The sequence below is a fragment of the Fundulus heteroclitus genome, unplaced genomic scaffold, assembly GCF_011125445.2.
Source record: "Fundulus heteroclitus isolate FHET01 unplaced genomic scaffold, MU-UCD_Fhet_4.1 scaffold_92, whole genome shotgun sequence".
Lineage (NCBI taxonomy): Eukaryota > Metazoa > Chordata > Actinopteri > Cyprinodontiformes > Fundulidae > Fundulus > Fundulus heteroclitus.
The window spans coordinates 214996-229022 of record NW_023397384.1 but is presented as its reverse complement, the minus strand read 5'-3'; the positions used below and the strand labels follow the sequence as shown (position 1 = coordinate 229022).

Here is a 14027-nt window from a genome sequence, read left to right as displayed (position 1 = left end):
GTACCTGGACTAACGTGGACATCTACGGCCTTAATACAATTTGCCCTCAAATAACTCAATCTCATTTCTAAAGCCATTTAAATGACAACCCGGCTGGCCAAAGTGCTTTACACAGACTAAAAAGTTAATAATTCATTTAAAAAAAGTTAAATTTAGAGCAGAGACAAAAAAATAAATCACCAAAGCCAACATTTCAAACTGGATTAAAAGACAGAGAGGGAAAACCTGTTTCAAGAGAAGATTTAAAAACGGTCAGCCAGATATTTAAAGGTAAAATGCTTCATAGTTTAGGTGCGATGACAGAGAAAGCGCGTTCCCCTCTACATCTACTTTGTCTTCCGAACAAGTAACAAGAACTGATCTGCTGACATGAGCAAGTGAGACAGAGGAGGCAGATGAAGCGGGTGTGACATATACTAGGGGACAAGTCCATAAGGACATTTAATCGAGCCCTCAGGACCAACTCATCTGGATTTATTCTAAAGGAATAAGCCAAGAGTGTAATCAACTGCAGGATAGACATTGAATTACTTGCCGGGTTTTAACAGAACCACACTTCACAAATCCTAAAGTATCCTTCTAAATGGATGAAATTACTTGATTAAACTTAAAAGCAATCCAACCTTTTGACAAGTAATCTATTGATTTATTTTGCTTAGATTTTAACAGCATTTCGTTTACTCTCTCAGATCTGAACAGGGTCTCATCTGATCTGAGCTGTTTCCAATAAAATACCCAATTTACAATATGCTACCAGGACAAAATAGGCCACACAAACCTGACACTTTTTAAACATGGCAGCTTAAACATCAGTCATCACACAACTATCGCTGTTCCTCTGGCTGTCCAAAAAAAATCTCCGGTTGCCTAGTGATCTTCATGCCGAAACACTGGAAAACACTGGAAAATGTTTCACATTTGTTTTCCTGTGATGCGTCAGCGAAGTTCACAATGGAAGGTTTTGATTTTTGAATGCATCATCCTTTCCATGTTGTAAAATTGAAAAATGTGTGTCCTAATAGTGTTGCTGTAAGGCGGATGGTTTGTGCATCCAGTAAAATATTGGAATCTGCAGAGAATGTTTCCTTTAATTAATGAATTACTTTGGTCTTTAGCTACATTTCTTTTGTGTGTGTTTCGATAATTGCACACCAACATGTTTGTTGACATGTCCACAACATGCATGTCCAGCAATATATTACGTTTACCACATGAGAAAATTTACTACTGCACAGTAATACTGCCACTGCACAGCTGTAGTGTGTGTACAAGAGGCAACAATAGCAAACTGGAAAAATGTGTTTCCGTTCACTGGCTGGCTGAAAATGAAAAAAGAGTTTAATTCAACTTCCTTCTCCAGTCTTTTGTCCCTTATAGAAAGTATACTTTTGTTTTAGAATATTTTCTCAGCCTGAAACTATCTGCTCATTTGCCAAAAGATTTATGATCAAAGGTGAAACCTCTTTAAAAAAAGACCATTCTGTTAAGGTAATAGCAGAAATTATTTAATGAAATCTTAACTAATTTAAATCAATCTCGGTTAAAGACATTTTACATCTTTAGAAGCTCATTGTTTGAAAAAATAAGCATTATTAGTAAATAACGCATTTAATCAAAATAAATTCCGTTTTCAGCTTTATACAGTTATGTGTTACTGTTGTCACTTCACACAACCAGCTCTGTTAAACACACAGGTTGACCTGATGGTGCATCTATAACCTGTTTTTGTTAGCAGATACACCAACACTGCAGAGGGTTTATATTTACTCTTTTTCCAGGTAGAAATTATCCCAAAACACTTGAATGTGCTGGTTGATGAAAACAACATAAAGCACGCCCTTCAATGCAAAAGCAGTGTTTTAATTTATCACTGTCCTTCCTTCTTGCACAAGTGGGCATAGTTTTCAGTGGAGGATGCGGTGAAGGTAGCGCTCAGAGTCTCTGGCACCCTCCATCCTAATGCCCAACCTCCACGATGATGGCTTGAAGGGGTTTTGATTCCCTGTAAGGTCTTCCTCAGCTGGCAATTTTAATTTCTCCAGACTTTCTGTCTGATCATCGTTATCTTCTACATTGTAGACAGCTACTGGCTCCTGAACCCTGGAGACAGAACGGTAACACTGAATTAATCTGACCAGCATCACATCTCCAAACAACAATTATTCAAGTGAAAACATAAAATCATAAATGCAATAGTTCATTTTTATTTATGAACCTTTTTAAATCAGGGTTTATTCTAGGAAAGAAGAGCTAACCATACAGTAGGTCTTTTTAAAATGGTACTTTGGGTGTGATGAAGGCTAAGACATCCACATTCAAACAGAGCTCCAAGTAGCAGTAATTTGTCAAAAGGAAGCAGTTTTTCAACTTATTCTGTTTTTGAGTACCAGTATTGTTCAGATAAGGCCCCACAGTGACTATTCTGACCAAGATAATGATACTATTGTTAAATATATGTATTTCTAATAAAATCTCCTGACCTAGTATGAGTGAATGTTTTTTTTTCCCCTGTCTGAATCAAGGTCCGTCTGCTTTTCTTAGAAAATCAACCTGCTTGCTTGAATAGAACCGTTCTGTAATCTCACACATGCTTTTAATCATCTACGGCGCTTTATTTCTACCCTGACGATTCTAGCTTCACTGTAGTGGGGAATTTGAAATCTGATGTGTGTTTGCGAAAAGGTTTGCTGAAAGAGCAGCACACAGAATTGTTTGATCAGCATTGTTTGAACATGCATTTCAAGACGAACGCTCAGATTCCTATCAGACGTCTTTACATACCTGAGATACCCTGATGTTCTGACCCACTTGTGTTCGCTGTGTCCATCCACTCTTATTCCAGCCTTATTCCTGGCTCGAACTCTCAGTCCCACCAAGGCCTGGGCCAGGCCCACTTCATCTTCTCTCTGCTCCTCGTCATTCAGCTTTTCTTCCTCTGCGCCTTCCAGATTGGCTTCAATGTCCTGCCACACCAGCTTCGCCCGATGCTCCGCATTTCTGTCCCCCGCTGTTCTGAACAGCTTGTGCAGCTGATGTAGGTTCACCCCTGAGAAGATGTTGGAATACCCAGATTTCCTACTGCGTCGACTGGAGAGTTTCCACTCTGCAGGCAGAGAGCCGTCAGTGGAGCCGAGTTCCAGAGCCTCTGCCATGTTATTTGGTCGGGGAGCTTTTTTTTTTCTACACAAGAGTAAAGAAAACAGGTCACCTTAGTGAAACGGCTGAAAGCAAAAATAATCAAGAAGGGGGGAAATCTAAGAAAGAAAATCAAACTGTTCAACTTAAAGAGAAGAATCGCTATCTGGCATTTTTCTACGACGACAGACAAAAGTACCTTTATTCTATTATTTATAGAGTTCAGCTCAAAATGATACATGAATTTAGGTTTTATGTAATCTATCAGCAGACTTGGATCTAGTTTAAATTTTTAATACATCGGGAAGAGATGTAGATAAATGACTTTCTTCTAAATTAATATGTCACTGGGTTTTTGACAGACTCCTGTCTCATATTTAATCAGAAATAAGCTTTTTGGTTAGATTAATTCAACAATTATGACACATTTAGATGTTGCATCTCAAGAAACAAAAAATTCACATGTGAGCAGCTAAAACCTTCCAATAACTTAGCATTTGGCCTCAAATGTGACAAATCCACCAACAAATCGGATCAGTTTGCCTAATTTTGCTGCTCTGCAGCATTAAGTGGCCTGACAAGTCTTCTTTATTGGACAAAGTTGTTTCAAGATTACATTTTTTTTGGTTCAATAAATTCTCAAAAATACATTGTTTAAAAAGTCAGTCATCTATGTTTACGACTTTAGGTCATTTTGGTATTTTAGAGAACATTCTGGACTTGAAAAGGGTTCAGTGATCAGTTTTGCTTTAGAGGTTACATCCCCATAATATTAATTAAGAACAATCTTTCTTTACAGTGTATGAAAGAGCAAACTCAATCCTCCTTGTACTTTTGTTGCACAGTTTTTTGAATAAAGTAGCCCTCATTTACCTAATTAAATAACATATAACAAGAACATTTTCTAAACTGCTAATCAAGCTGGTCACTCAGAGAATTTCTTCGGTAAAAGAATGCGGTCTTATATTAGTGCTTACCTTAAGCTCTGTGGACTGAATGAGACGGTCTGACTCCACACTACAGGCAGACCTGGACAACCTAATTACTGATCCAGCATCTAGACTGCAGCTTTCATCGCCACCTAATGCTGAGCTGACCCAGTTCTAACTGCAGCGTCAGAGGCAAACAGAGCTGTGGGGGAAGGAATAATCAAAGAGTAATCCAGTAATGACGTCAAACCCAAGTTGCTCACCTCGGAGGCGGTCTATAAACAAAGGGGTAGAACAAATTTAGCCAACAAGAAAGGAATGTGTGGAAAAATAAAGGCTGAGTCCGACAACGTGGAGCAGGAACCTCAGAAAGATGAGGAAAAAGTTGAAGTACAGAACGGTTGTGTTAGAATTTAAATAGTGAATCCAATCCACTTTATTTATATAGCACAATTTTAACAAACACAAGGTTTTCAAAGTGCTGTTCAACAAAATAAAGCCCACTAAATATGTAACACAATAAAACATAATGAGAGATGAGCTAGACTGCAAAGATAAAAGCAGTAAAATAAAAAAATTAATTCAAAAAACACATTGAACCACACATACACAACCCATTTCCTACAGCACTACTGTAAAGATTCAGGAAATAGGAAATGTTGATATAAAAGATTGGTTCAAACCTAAATCCTCCAGGGATATGGATCATTTTGGGCTTAACTCAATGTTGCACTTTGTTTCTGTTTGCTGTAATATAAAATAAGTATGTGTACGGAAGATTTTCCTAACTTTGGCACGCGCGCTTGGCAATTAAAAGCTATGGGTTTCTGATTTTTGATTGCTTTATGTTTTTCACATAAAACACCTCTTTCAAAATAAAAAAAAAACAGGGGCTAAGAAAACAACAGAATATTTAAATTAAAAGAAAAAGAAAGGAAAATGCATTATTTTTAACTGCAGTTAGACAAAGAGTTCAACTAGACTGCATACAGAAGAAGATCTGAAAGGTTTTCCTGATTTCAGAGCTGGCCGTATTCGATTCGGCGCCCCAGGCGAGATTTTATTCGGGACCTCCTTTGTTGAGCGAATGCGCTTACAAAAAAAATTGAATAGCATTGTTTTTTCACCAATGTGTTTAATTTATCAGATACTATATCACCCAGTCTATAGGTACCCTAAAGACTGCTTATAATGTCTTAAATAATGCCTTGCTTTTGTAAGATTAAATCTCAGAGAGGATGCCTTCAAACAGTTCTTTCAATATCAGATCTTAAGTCATTTTATCTGTTCTTTTAGTCTAATTTCTAAATCCAAAACTCTAATTCTTTACCTCGATACCCAACATGTTAATTTATAGGTCCATGTGATATTGTGTCTAAATCTTCCAACAATATGTATTATTAAGAATGTCCATTGGCAAATCATCAGACTGGACTGGCCCTAATTGTGGACGGGAAAGATCTGAAACGAATGATTCATATATAATTTTTTACTCAAGGTGAATGATTAGCAAGTCATTTGCAGGTTTCTGTCCGTTTAGTAGAGGGATACGTTGATGGACATGAGATTGTTAAGTAATGCTTCTAATCTGTCTTTGGTTTGAGGTGTCCTAAACGGATTGGGTAAAGTGAACAAGCAGGAAACGACTTTGGGGTTAAGTTGTGCAAGTTGTCTGGTGGCTCAATTAGAGAGGCGGGAACAACAAGCAGAGCGTCACTGAGAGGCAAACAGGATCAACAGAAGAGCGATTAAACTGAGAATGAAAAACACAGGGAGAGAGATCAAATATCGCCACAACAGGCAAGCAAATCAGATCAGGACCAGCTGGGGTTAAGGTGATGAAGGTATGGTGCAGGTCAAATTGGTTCTGAAAGAGCTGCAGTAACCAGTTCTTCTTCTTCTTTTTTTATGTATGTTTTGCAGTGGACTGACCTCGACTTGTGTTACTGCCTCCTTGAAACTAAACTCTATGCCTATTCTACAATAAAATGACGCTTCACCCACCCAACTTGTCTCTACACTTTAGGATCTCTGTTGTCCATCTTCTGAACATATTTTCCTTCTCATACCACCCACACTTAGTTAATTTGTGCTCCACAGTTTCACCCTTGCGACGCAACCTACAATATCCTGTTTGATGATTCCCAATCAAATGCAGACATTTTTTTTGAGCTGTGTGTGCCCACTTCTCAACCTGCTAGTCGACGTCTGTCCTCTCCTACCCGCAGCCCTGTGTTTACCCATGGCCACCTTTTCGTGAACTCTGAATAAATGCGTGTCCTAATCTGATGAGCTCCAGGGACATCGTTTGGTCTGAGTTACCTCCTTCTTAATCAGACTCTTCCCTTTCTCTCCTGCAGAACAGATATTGAAGTCCACCTCACCCTTATGTGCTGCCTCTTTTGCCACCCTGTCTCCTCTTTCATTGCCCTCTATACTCATGTTAGCAGGTACCCATATAAACACAAATTCTTTCCCAATGTCCACCACCCTACAGTTAATTAGGCCAATGTTATGTAACCGGTCTTTATGACTCAGTAGAAGCCACAGCTCAGTTACACTCACTGAACGTTGAAGATGTGTATTACTCTATAAAGCCCATTCTATTGCCATTAACAGTGCTACAAAGTACAATTCCAAGGGCCCCTGATTGACTGGGGTCCCAAAAGAAGAATATATATATATATATATATATATATATATATATATATATATATATATATATATATATATATATATATATATGTATGTATATGTGTGAGTCTGCTATATATGTTTTGTTTTGTCTAACTTTGAAAACGTCAAAATTTAAAACACCATTCCTTACTCTACCTTGTTTCTTCTTCTTCTGTTGGGTTTTATGGCAGCTGGCATACTGTAGCGAGCATTGCTGTGATCTTCTAGATCAGATGTTCATCAAACTTCTGTCAAAGGTTTCCTAAAATCTCTTTGGAAGACTTATGCTTATACTTATACTTCAACAACCCAGTGGTAACCAGAAGGTAACATTATAATCTACTTGATTTGATAAACCCAAACATCTGCTTCAGTGTTTGTATGACCTGTCCCACCTGATGAGTAAACTCCCACAATATCTCAGCACCCTGCTGTCTATCTGCTCTAGTAACCACCATTTGTTTGTCACAGTGGTTCACGGACTTCGACAGTGTTCAGTGAACCAGCTTTCTCCTATCATGGAATAATCTTCAAAAATCTCCAAAATTAAAAACAACCATTTTTGCACAACAGATTTTAAGGATATCATAAAGATGTAGTGAAAGTGACACGTCTCTGTTTTTATTGAGAGTTCACTTATATTTTAATTTCAATATCAATGTTTTATTCCGTCTTTGTTGTGTGATTTTTACTGTTTAGGATTGTATGGCCCATGTTTTACATCGTTCATTTCATGGCTGCTACCTTGGCCAGATCTCCTTATAAAATAGATTTTAATTCCAATGGAACTTCCTGGTTAGATTAGGGTAAATGTATAAATAAATAAAAACAAGTAAGTAAAAAGTTTTTGATGCGGCTCAACAAAGCTATAAAGTCATAAAAATCTCAATGACTTTATAGTATCTTATTTTCCGTGGGACACCTGAAGGCAACGCCAATTAACCAGCAGGTGTGTGAGCAATAAAAGCCTGTAAGGCTCCTCATCAGGAATTTTCCACATTTCATTTTTGGGAACCATTTAGTTTTGGTGCAAGCTGAACATGAATGGACTTTTTGTTGGACTGCTGAAGGCTCGACGGGCTCAGCTTTCCAGAATGTGTGTTCAGCAGAGAGCCACTTACATCCATGATAAACCGCCCAAAGATAAAATAGGCGGTTTGGTAAGTTCAAAGCACTAGCTTAGACTTTCTTTGATTATATTTAGTCTTGCTTTCACTTCTGGTCTGACTCGTTTGTTTTTTATCTAAAGGAATCTGTGTGTGTCCTGACTGTGATGTTCGTGGCCATCCTCGGGCCTTCCGGTTGGATTCTATCAAACCTGGACCATTACAAAAGCCGAAAGTGATGGAGGACACGGTGTGCTGAACGTAGAGTGGAATGGTTCTCTAATAAAGTCTAGTTTCACCGTCTATATCACGCCTGGGGGTATTTTATGTATAAACCAGTTGCAGTTTAACATGCACACCACTAGATGTCGCAATTGGTAGGGGTAAGCCTCTTACCAGGTCTCGTCTACTTTGTTTTTTTTTCCTGCTTTGTGCAAAAACGCTTGTATCTGTCTTCCGGAAAAAACGGATCAGAGCATTATGCTACCAACACCATGCTTGACGGCTTGTGCAGTGTTGGGTTTGAAAGCTTTTCCAAACATGCGTCATCATGAACATCTTTATCCCCGTCTAGGCTGGAGAAACTCAGATCTCAAGCATTTGAAAGGCAGATAGTGATTTGGAGGCGGGGGGCTCTGGACTGTTGCAGAATGTATGTTTTTAGATGTTGCAATAAATCTGTACTGCCCTTTTTTTTTTCCTTTTTTTTTTTTTAAATAATAAAATCAACTGTTGCAGTTCCACTTGCGCTCCACTAGATGTCACGTTCCGCGGAAGTGACGTTTAGGCTTATAAACCTGCAGCAAACGGTTGTCGTCTAGGACAATAAAGAGATTCCAAAAACCAAAGCAGGGGACTTGAATGCACCATGAAGCCACGGCAGTCTGGGACGCAACGGGGAGCATTTGCGCATTCGTTGCGCGGATGTGAGGCTGTGCAGTCCATCCAAGAGGAGCTTGTTGCTGCCATACACGGAGCCCTGGAGGTGGCTGTGGAGCTCGCTGTGCGGGAGGTGAGGACGCTCGTTGGTCAGGCGACAAGCGACATGTATGAAGAGCTACGGAAGGAGAACGAGTCGCTGAAGGAGAAGCTGCAGCGAGCTGAGCAGCTGCTGGACTGTGTGCGCTTAGAGGGAAATGACAGTGGCGTGGGGCAAGAAGACGGAGCGCCCCACCCCACCCCGTGCGCTCCAAACACAAACTCTACACTGGATAGCGCTGAGCTCAGAGGCGAGCCTGCAGGTCACAGCGGCCTTGGCCCGGACCCCCGAGATAAATCTGTGAGCGGACATGAGGAGCTGCGATCTGATCGTGTTATGGCGAAGAATGACCCCGAAAAGAGTCATAATAAAGGTGCGTAAAATATCAGACTACAGCGCATCTGGGACTGACCACAGCTGAGGTCGCACAAAAGTTTAAAACAGGTTGCATGAGCCTTTTATCTGGGACCAGGGTTCTCAGATATTTACAGTAGGCTACCACTTGTAAGTTCTGAGTACCCAACGGGTTTTGGCACAGCTATGAGATGAATTTAAAACCATTGTTAAATTAAGGAGACATTCAACCGAGATGATGCGTTGTAAAGGAAATTGGTCTTAGAGACTTCCCCAAAAAGAACTGCAGAGGATATAATTTCAGGAGCTCTGGGTAGGCACTAAGTAGACACTTAAAAGAGATGTGTCAAAAATGACACAAGATGTGTCAAATTTCAACACGTGCCAAATCACCTCAGGTACAAGACACAGTGTGTCTTAAAGTTAACACAAATTAATAACACATTTTTGGGTTATTATTTAACACTTGGAGTGAAGTGCTGGTGGGTGCCGTGCTTTTTCACTTATTTTGCCAAAAGTGCTGGCTTGCTTGCCTTCACTTACTGAATAACTTTAAAATACAATTTCTTAGGGTATAATATGTCACCCCATGCACCAATAGCAGCTTCAGCAGTTCTGGCGAAGCTTTACATAAAGTTTACATGTGTGTTTATGGGAACCTTTGACTATTCTCAGAAAATAACATTTGTGAGGTCAGGTACTGTTGGACTAGAAGGCCTGGCTTGCCGTCTTCTCTTTGCATCACAAAGTGTTGGGGTGGACAATTAATCACGTTTGCGATATAATCACAACAAAAAAAAAACTATTTCCAGATTGCAGAGGTAAACATGTTTACGTAACAATTAATGGTTCGTGTTGTTAGGTGTCGGTAGTATGTTTAGAGTGGGTTTGCCTCCACATGGAAGGGAAGAGAGTTCCAACAGGTCATGTAATTTAATTTTTAAAGTTTACATAATCAATACTTTTTTGTTTTGTTTTACCAGCAACTTTCAGGAATCTCACCATAGCATTAAGTATTGATCAAACTGTTTAATACATAGACTTGTTTGTTGGTTGGATTTCATGTTCAACAAGGATTGACGTCTAACTCAACAAGCTATTCTTTTTAATAAGAATATTCTGATTAATAAAAAGCAGTTCAATTTCTTGTTTGAAATGGTCCTTCTTGGCAAATATCTTTATCTACAGTGCATTTTGTTGCTTGTGGTTAATGTAGAGAAAGCCAAAATTATGTCATAATTGCAATTATGGTTGACATAAATCACAATTTAGATTTTTATCAAAAGCGCCTAGCCCTGGGTGTGCTCCAGTGTCGCAGTGGTTAGCACGCAAGACCCCTGTACAGAGGCCTTAGTCCTCGCATGGCCACTATACGAAAAATGAGCCACTGTGCTTTTAAAACCTCAAAAAAAAAGAACAGAAAAAAAGTGCATAGCCCTAACTGTGTGCAGGGAGAACAGAGGGCGGACCATCATCAAAGCCTTCCCACAGAGCTGGGAGCATGACATTTTCCAAAATGTCTTTGTACACTCGAAGGGAACCAGGGCAGTTGTCCACTTAGTTCACCTTTCATTTCCAACTAACACATACAAATTTTATGAATGTTAGGTTTGTTTTTAATATTTATTTGTTTTGTTTGAACAAAATGAAAGATAAAAATATTCTTGTTGGGTTAATCAAATAAGGATGTAATGTTTTATATATATATATATATATATATATATATATATATATATATATATATATATATATATATATATATACCAACAAACACCTTTATCTGAAAATGAAATGTTATATAAACTGGTCAACTGCCCTGGTTCATTTTTGACGTTTCTAACTTTATTCTGAAGAGATAAGTGCTCCTTACATCAGAATGACAGGGAGGAACCAAACAAGCCCACACCATAATTCTCTTTCTGCCACAAAAATAGATATGAAACCCATCTTCACTGTGTTGCAGTTACATTTTCCACATGCCTGTACAAACTTATGACAATTATTTTGCCATGTAGATAAAACTCCAATATAACATTTCAGAAATATGTATGGTTTTTTTACCAGCACAAGAGAAGCACAGAGGAAAATGTTTGTCAATTTCTGTTTGCTTGCTTGCCAAAGAGAAATAAACCACAAACTAAACGACTTTACCTGGAAAATGGATTTATTTTTTTCCTGTGTAAATTACTCGTCCAAGGTGCATCTGTGGTCCTTGTGGATTTTTGGAGATGTCAAAGCTGGACCACAACATCACCTTCACTGAATAAAGTTGTACCACAATTGATATTAAATCGTTGTCCACCCCTACACACAGCCATATTGGATTTTGAAGTTGGGTTGGTGAGAAAACCCCCACGTTTGCTGTTTGTAATTCAGAACAAATAATTCTAGGTTGAAATTGGAAAGTTTCCGCGCAGTGAAAATATTTGACATTGCATCCTTCAAGCAAAGCTGCAGTACCACTTGACCTTTTTTTTCTTTGTCTTTATAGAATAAACAGAAAAAAAGTCCTACTGTGCTACTGCTTTGAAGTACTCGTCATTGTGGTGGCTTCTTTGACAACTTTCACTTCATTTCATTCATAGATGTCACTGGAATCACATCTCAGATGATTGCATTGAAAGCAGAAGCCGTGATCACACCGTGTCAAAGCCCACAAGCTCCAAAGTCGATGTCACCCCTCAGCACTGCCAGCAAATCCACATTGGAGCAAGTTACCATAAAGCAGGAAGAACTAGAAGAGGAAAGGAGTGGAGCGTCTTGCTGTTTGAACTTAATTAAAGAGGAACATTTAAGCCTAGAGGGAATCAAGTGGCCACCAGAGGTGACAGATATTCGGAGCCAAGACCCCAAGGCTCATCTTCTCAGTGGAAGGGAGGATCGAGGTAAGAGGCAAACCAGATGAGCTCAGTGTTAAATAAGAGTACAGGAGTCTTTTCATGTAAGCCTTTCAATGTTTGGGCCCGGGTTCAACAACCTCTACAAACATTTTTTTTTTTGACATTTTTGAGTTTGAAAAAAAAAAAAACAGCTGACTCTAAAAAAATTATTTCTTTCACAATTAGTGACATTATGTTGAGTTGAAAGGCTGTGCAAAGATTACATAAACACATGCAGAAAATCAGCTAAAACTAGCAATTTAATTAGGTTTACATTTAAAACCATTGCCCATTTCTTTATCACCTTTGGCCAGAGTGATTAAGAGCCACAGGTCGCAGACCCCCGGTTTGGGCTGGAAGATCTTTTTTTTATATCGTTACAACAGCCAACAGGAAGATTTTGATTCAGTTTTTGTGATATTTAAGGTGGGGCTAGCTTTTTTTTTTTTTTTTTTTTTTTTTTTTAAATAATTGATACTTTAAGTTCATGACTTTACAGGAGTTGTTTTGCAGTTTAGGACAGGATGTTTGAATTTCAGGTAATAAAAATAAACAATTAGCTTAGTAAAAAACCTCCTTCACTACCAGAGTTGTAGACATTTTGAACTATTGAAATAAAATTCATTGTACAGATGTAAACTTTGGCACCGGAAGTCCACTCTGAAATTGAGGATGATTTACAGCTGCAGACAGTTTGCATGATCTAATGTCAACTCGTAATTTGAAAACTGATTTTTGTATTTACTCTGGTCATCTTTATCTGATATTCAAAATCAGCTCGATGATCTGAAAACATTTTTGATGTGACAAAGATGCAATCTGTGACGGTGCAAATTCCTCTTCACTGCCCACTCTCAGGTTGAAACAAAAAAAGAAATGACCTAATTTATTGTTCTTTCCTAACAGCTCGCCCTCCAAACATGAGTACCAGCCTCCCACCACCCTCACATCTTCAGTCCACCTCCCCAGAGTTTCCAAACGTCTTCCATCTGGCAGAACAAGCGTCTGTATCACAAGCTCCTCCTCAAGTCCACGGCGCCCGCCCCAGGAGGGCTCGCAACGTCTCCACCATCCCCATGTGTAAATTCTGCGGTCAGACCTTCCCAGTGCCCAGCTCGCTGCGGCGACACTACAATCAGTGCCTGCAGAGGCTCCAGCAGTGTCGGCAGCCGTCTGAAGCGGGAGGCACAAGGACCAGGCTGCAGCTCTACCCCCCGGGCTGCAGCCCCTTCCACTGCACCGTTTGCAACCGAGAGTTCAACCGCTTGGAGAACCTGAAGACCCACCTGCGCATCCACACCGGAGAGATGCCGTACACCTGCTCTGTGTGCCTCAAGTGTTTCCGCCACTCGGGAGCGCTGACCCGGCATTTCCGCATCCACACCGGAGAGAAGCCGTACACCTGCGGGCAGTGCGGGAAGTCCTTCAGGAACTGTGGCGGGCTCAGGCTCCACCAGCGCTCTCACAGCGAGCACCTAAAGTAGTCTCAAAGACTGTGGACTTCCGCGGTGTGTTTACATTTTAGATATCTTCATCTAAAGTAGATGATTAACGATATCAGGTTGTCAGCGTTGTATGGACTGTCTGCGATTATGCTGAGATATACGCGTCTGAACGCCTGGTTAAGGACAGGACATCTGCGTAAAAGGTATTAGCGATCTTCCCAGCATAAAATCAGCATACAGGTGCTGCTCAGTGACATGGAATATTTATTCATTTATTTATTAGTATTTATTTATTTCATACATTTCATTCAAATAGTGAAACTTGTAAAGATCAGTGGTGTGAAAACGTTTTTGCCATGAGGGCCAAAATCATGAAGTTGAAAGCATGTGGTTTGAAAAAAATAAAAATAAACAGAGAAATACATTCTTAGCATTTATTTATTTTCTGAGTAATAAACTAAAACTGCAACATTTTCATGATATGAACACAGTAGTCCATTTTTTTTTTGTAGAAAATACTTGTT

General features: G+C 39.4%; 2 protein-coding genes across 3 annotated transcripts; one reads left to right on the top strand and one right to left on the bottom strand.

Annotated features, from left to right (window-relative positions):
• Positions 1-1542: 1542 nt before the first annotated feature.
• avpi1 (arginine vasopressin induced 1) lies at positions 1543-4478 on the bottom strand. Of its 2 annotated transcripts, none has more exons than XM_036134840.1 (3): positions 4112-4478; positions 2782-3177; positions 1543-2100 (listed from the first exon to the last, which is right to left on the bottom strand). In XM_036134840.1, exons 2-3 carry the CDS (start codon positions 3150-3152, stop codon positions 1905-1907), a joined length of 567 nt encoding a protein of 188 aa, XP_035990733.1. In that variant the 5' UTR covers positions 3153-3177; positions 4112-4478; the 3' UTR covers positions 1543-1904. The 2 variants fall into 2 exon arrangements, with proteins under 2 accessions (XP_035990733.1, XP_035990732.1); XM_036134839.1 differs by having other exon boundaries at positions 2782-3180; positions 4113-4478.
• A 4120-nt stretch (positions 4479-8598) lies between these two features.
• Positions 8599-14021, top strand: si:ch211-284e13.5 (uncharacterized protein LOC793850 homolog). Its single transcript, XM_021312328.2, has 3 exons — positions 8599-9198; positions 11765-12064; positions 12965-14021. The coding sequence occupies exons 1-3, from the start codon at positions 8715-8717 to the stop codon at positions 13540-13542; spliced, it is 1362 nt and encodes a 453-aa protein (XP_021168003.2). The 5' UTR covers positions 8599-8714; the 3' UTR covers positions 13543-14021.
• Positions 14022-14027: the final 6 nt, after the last annotated feature.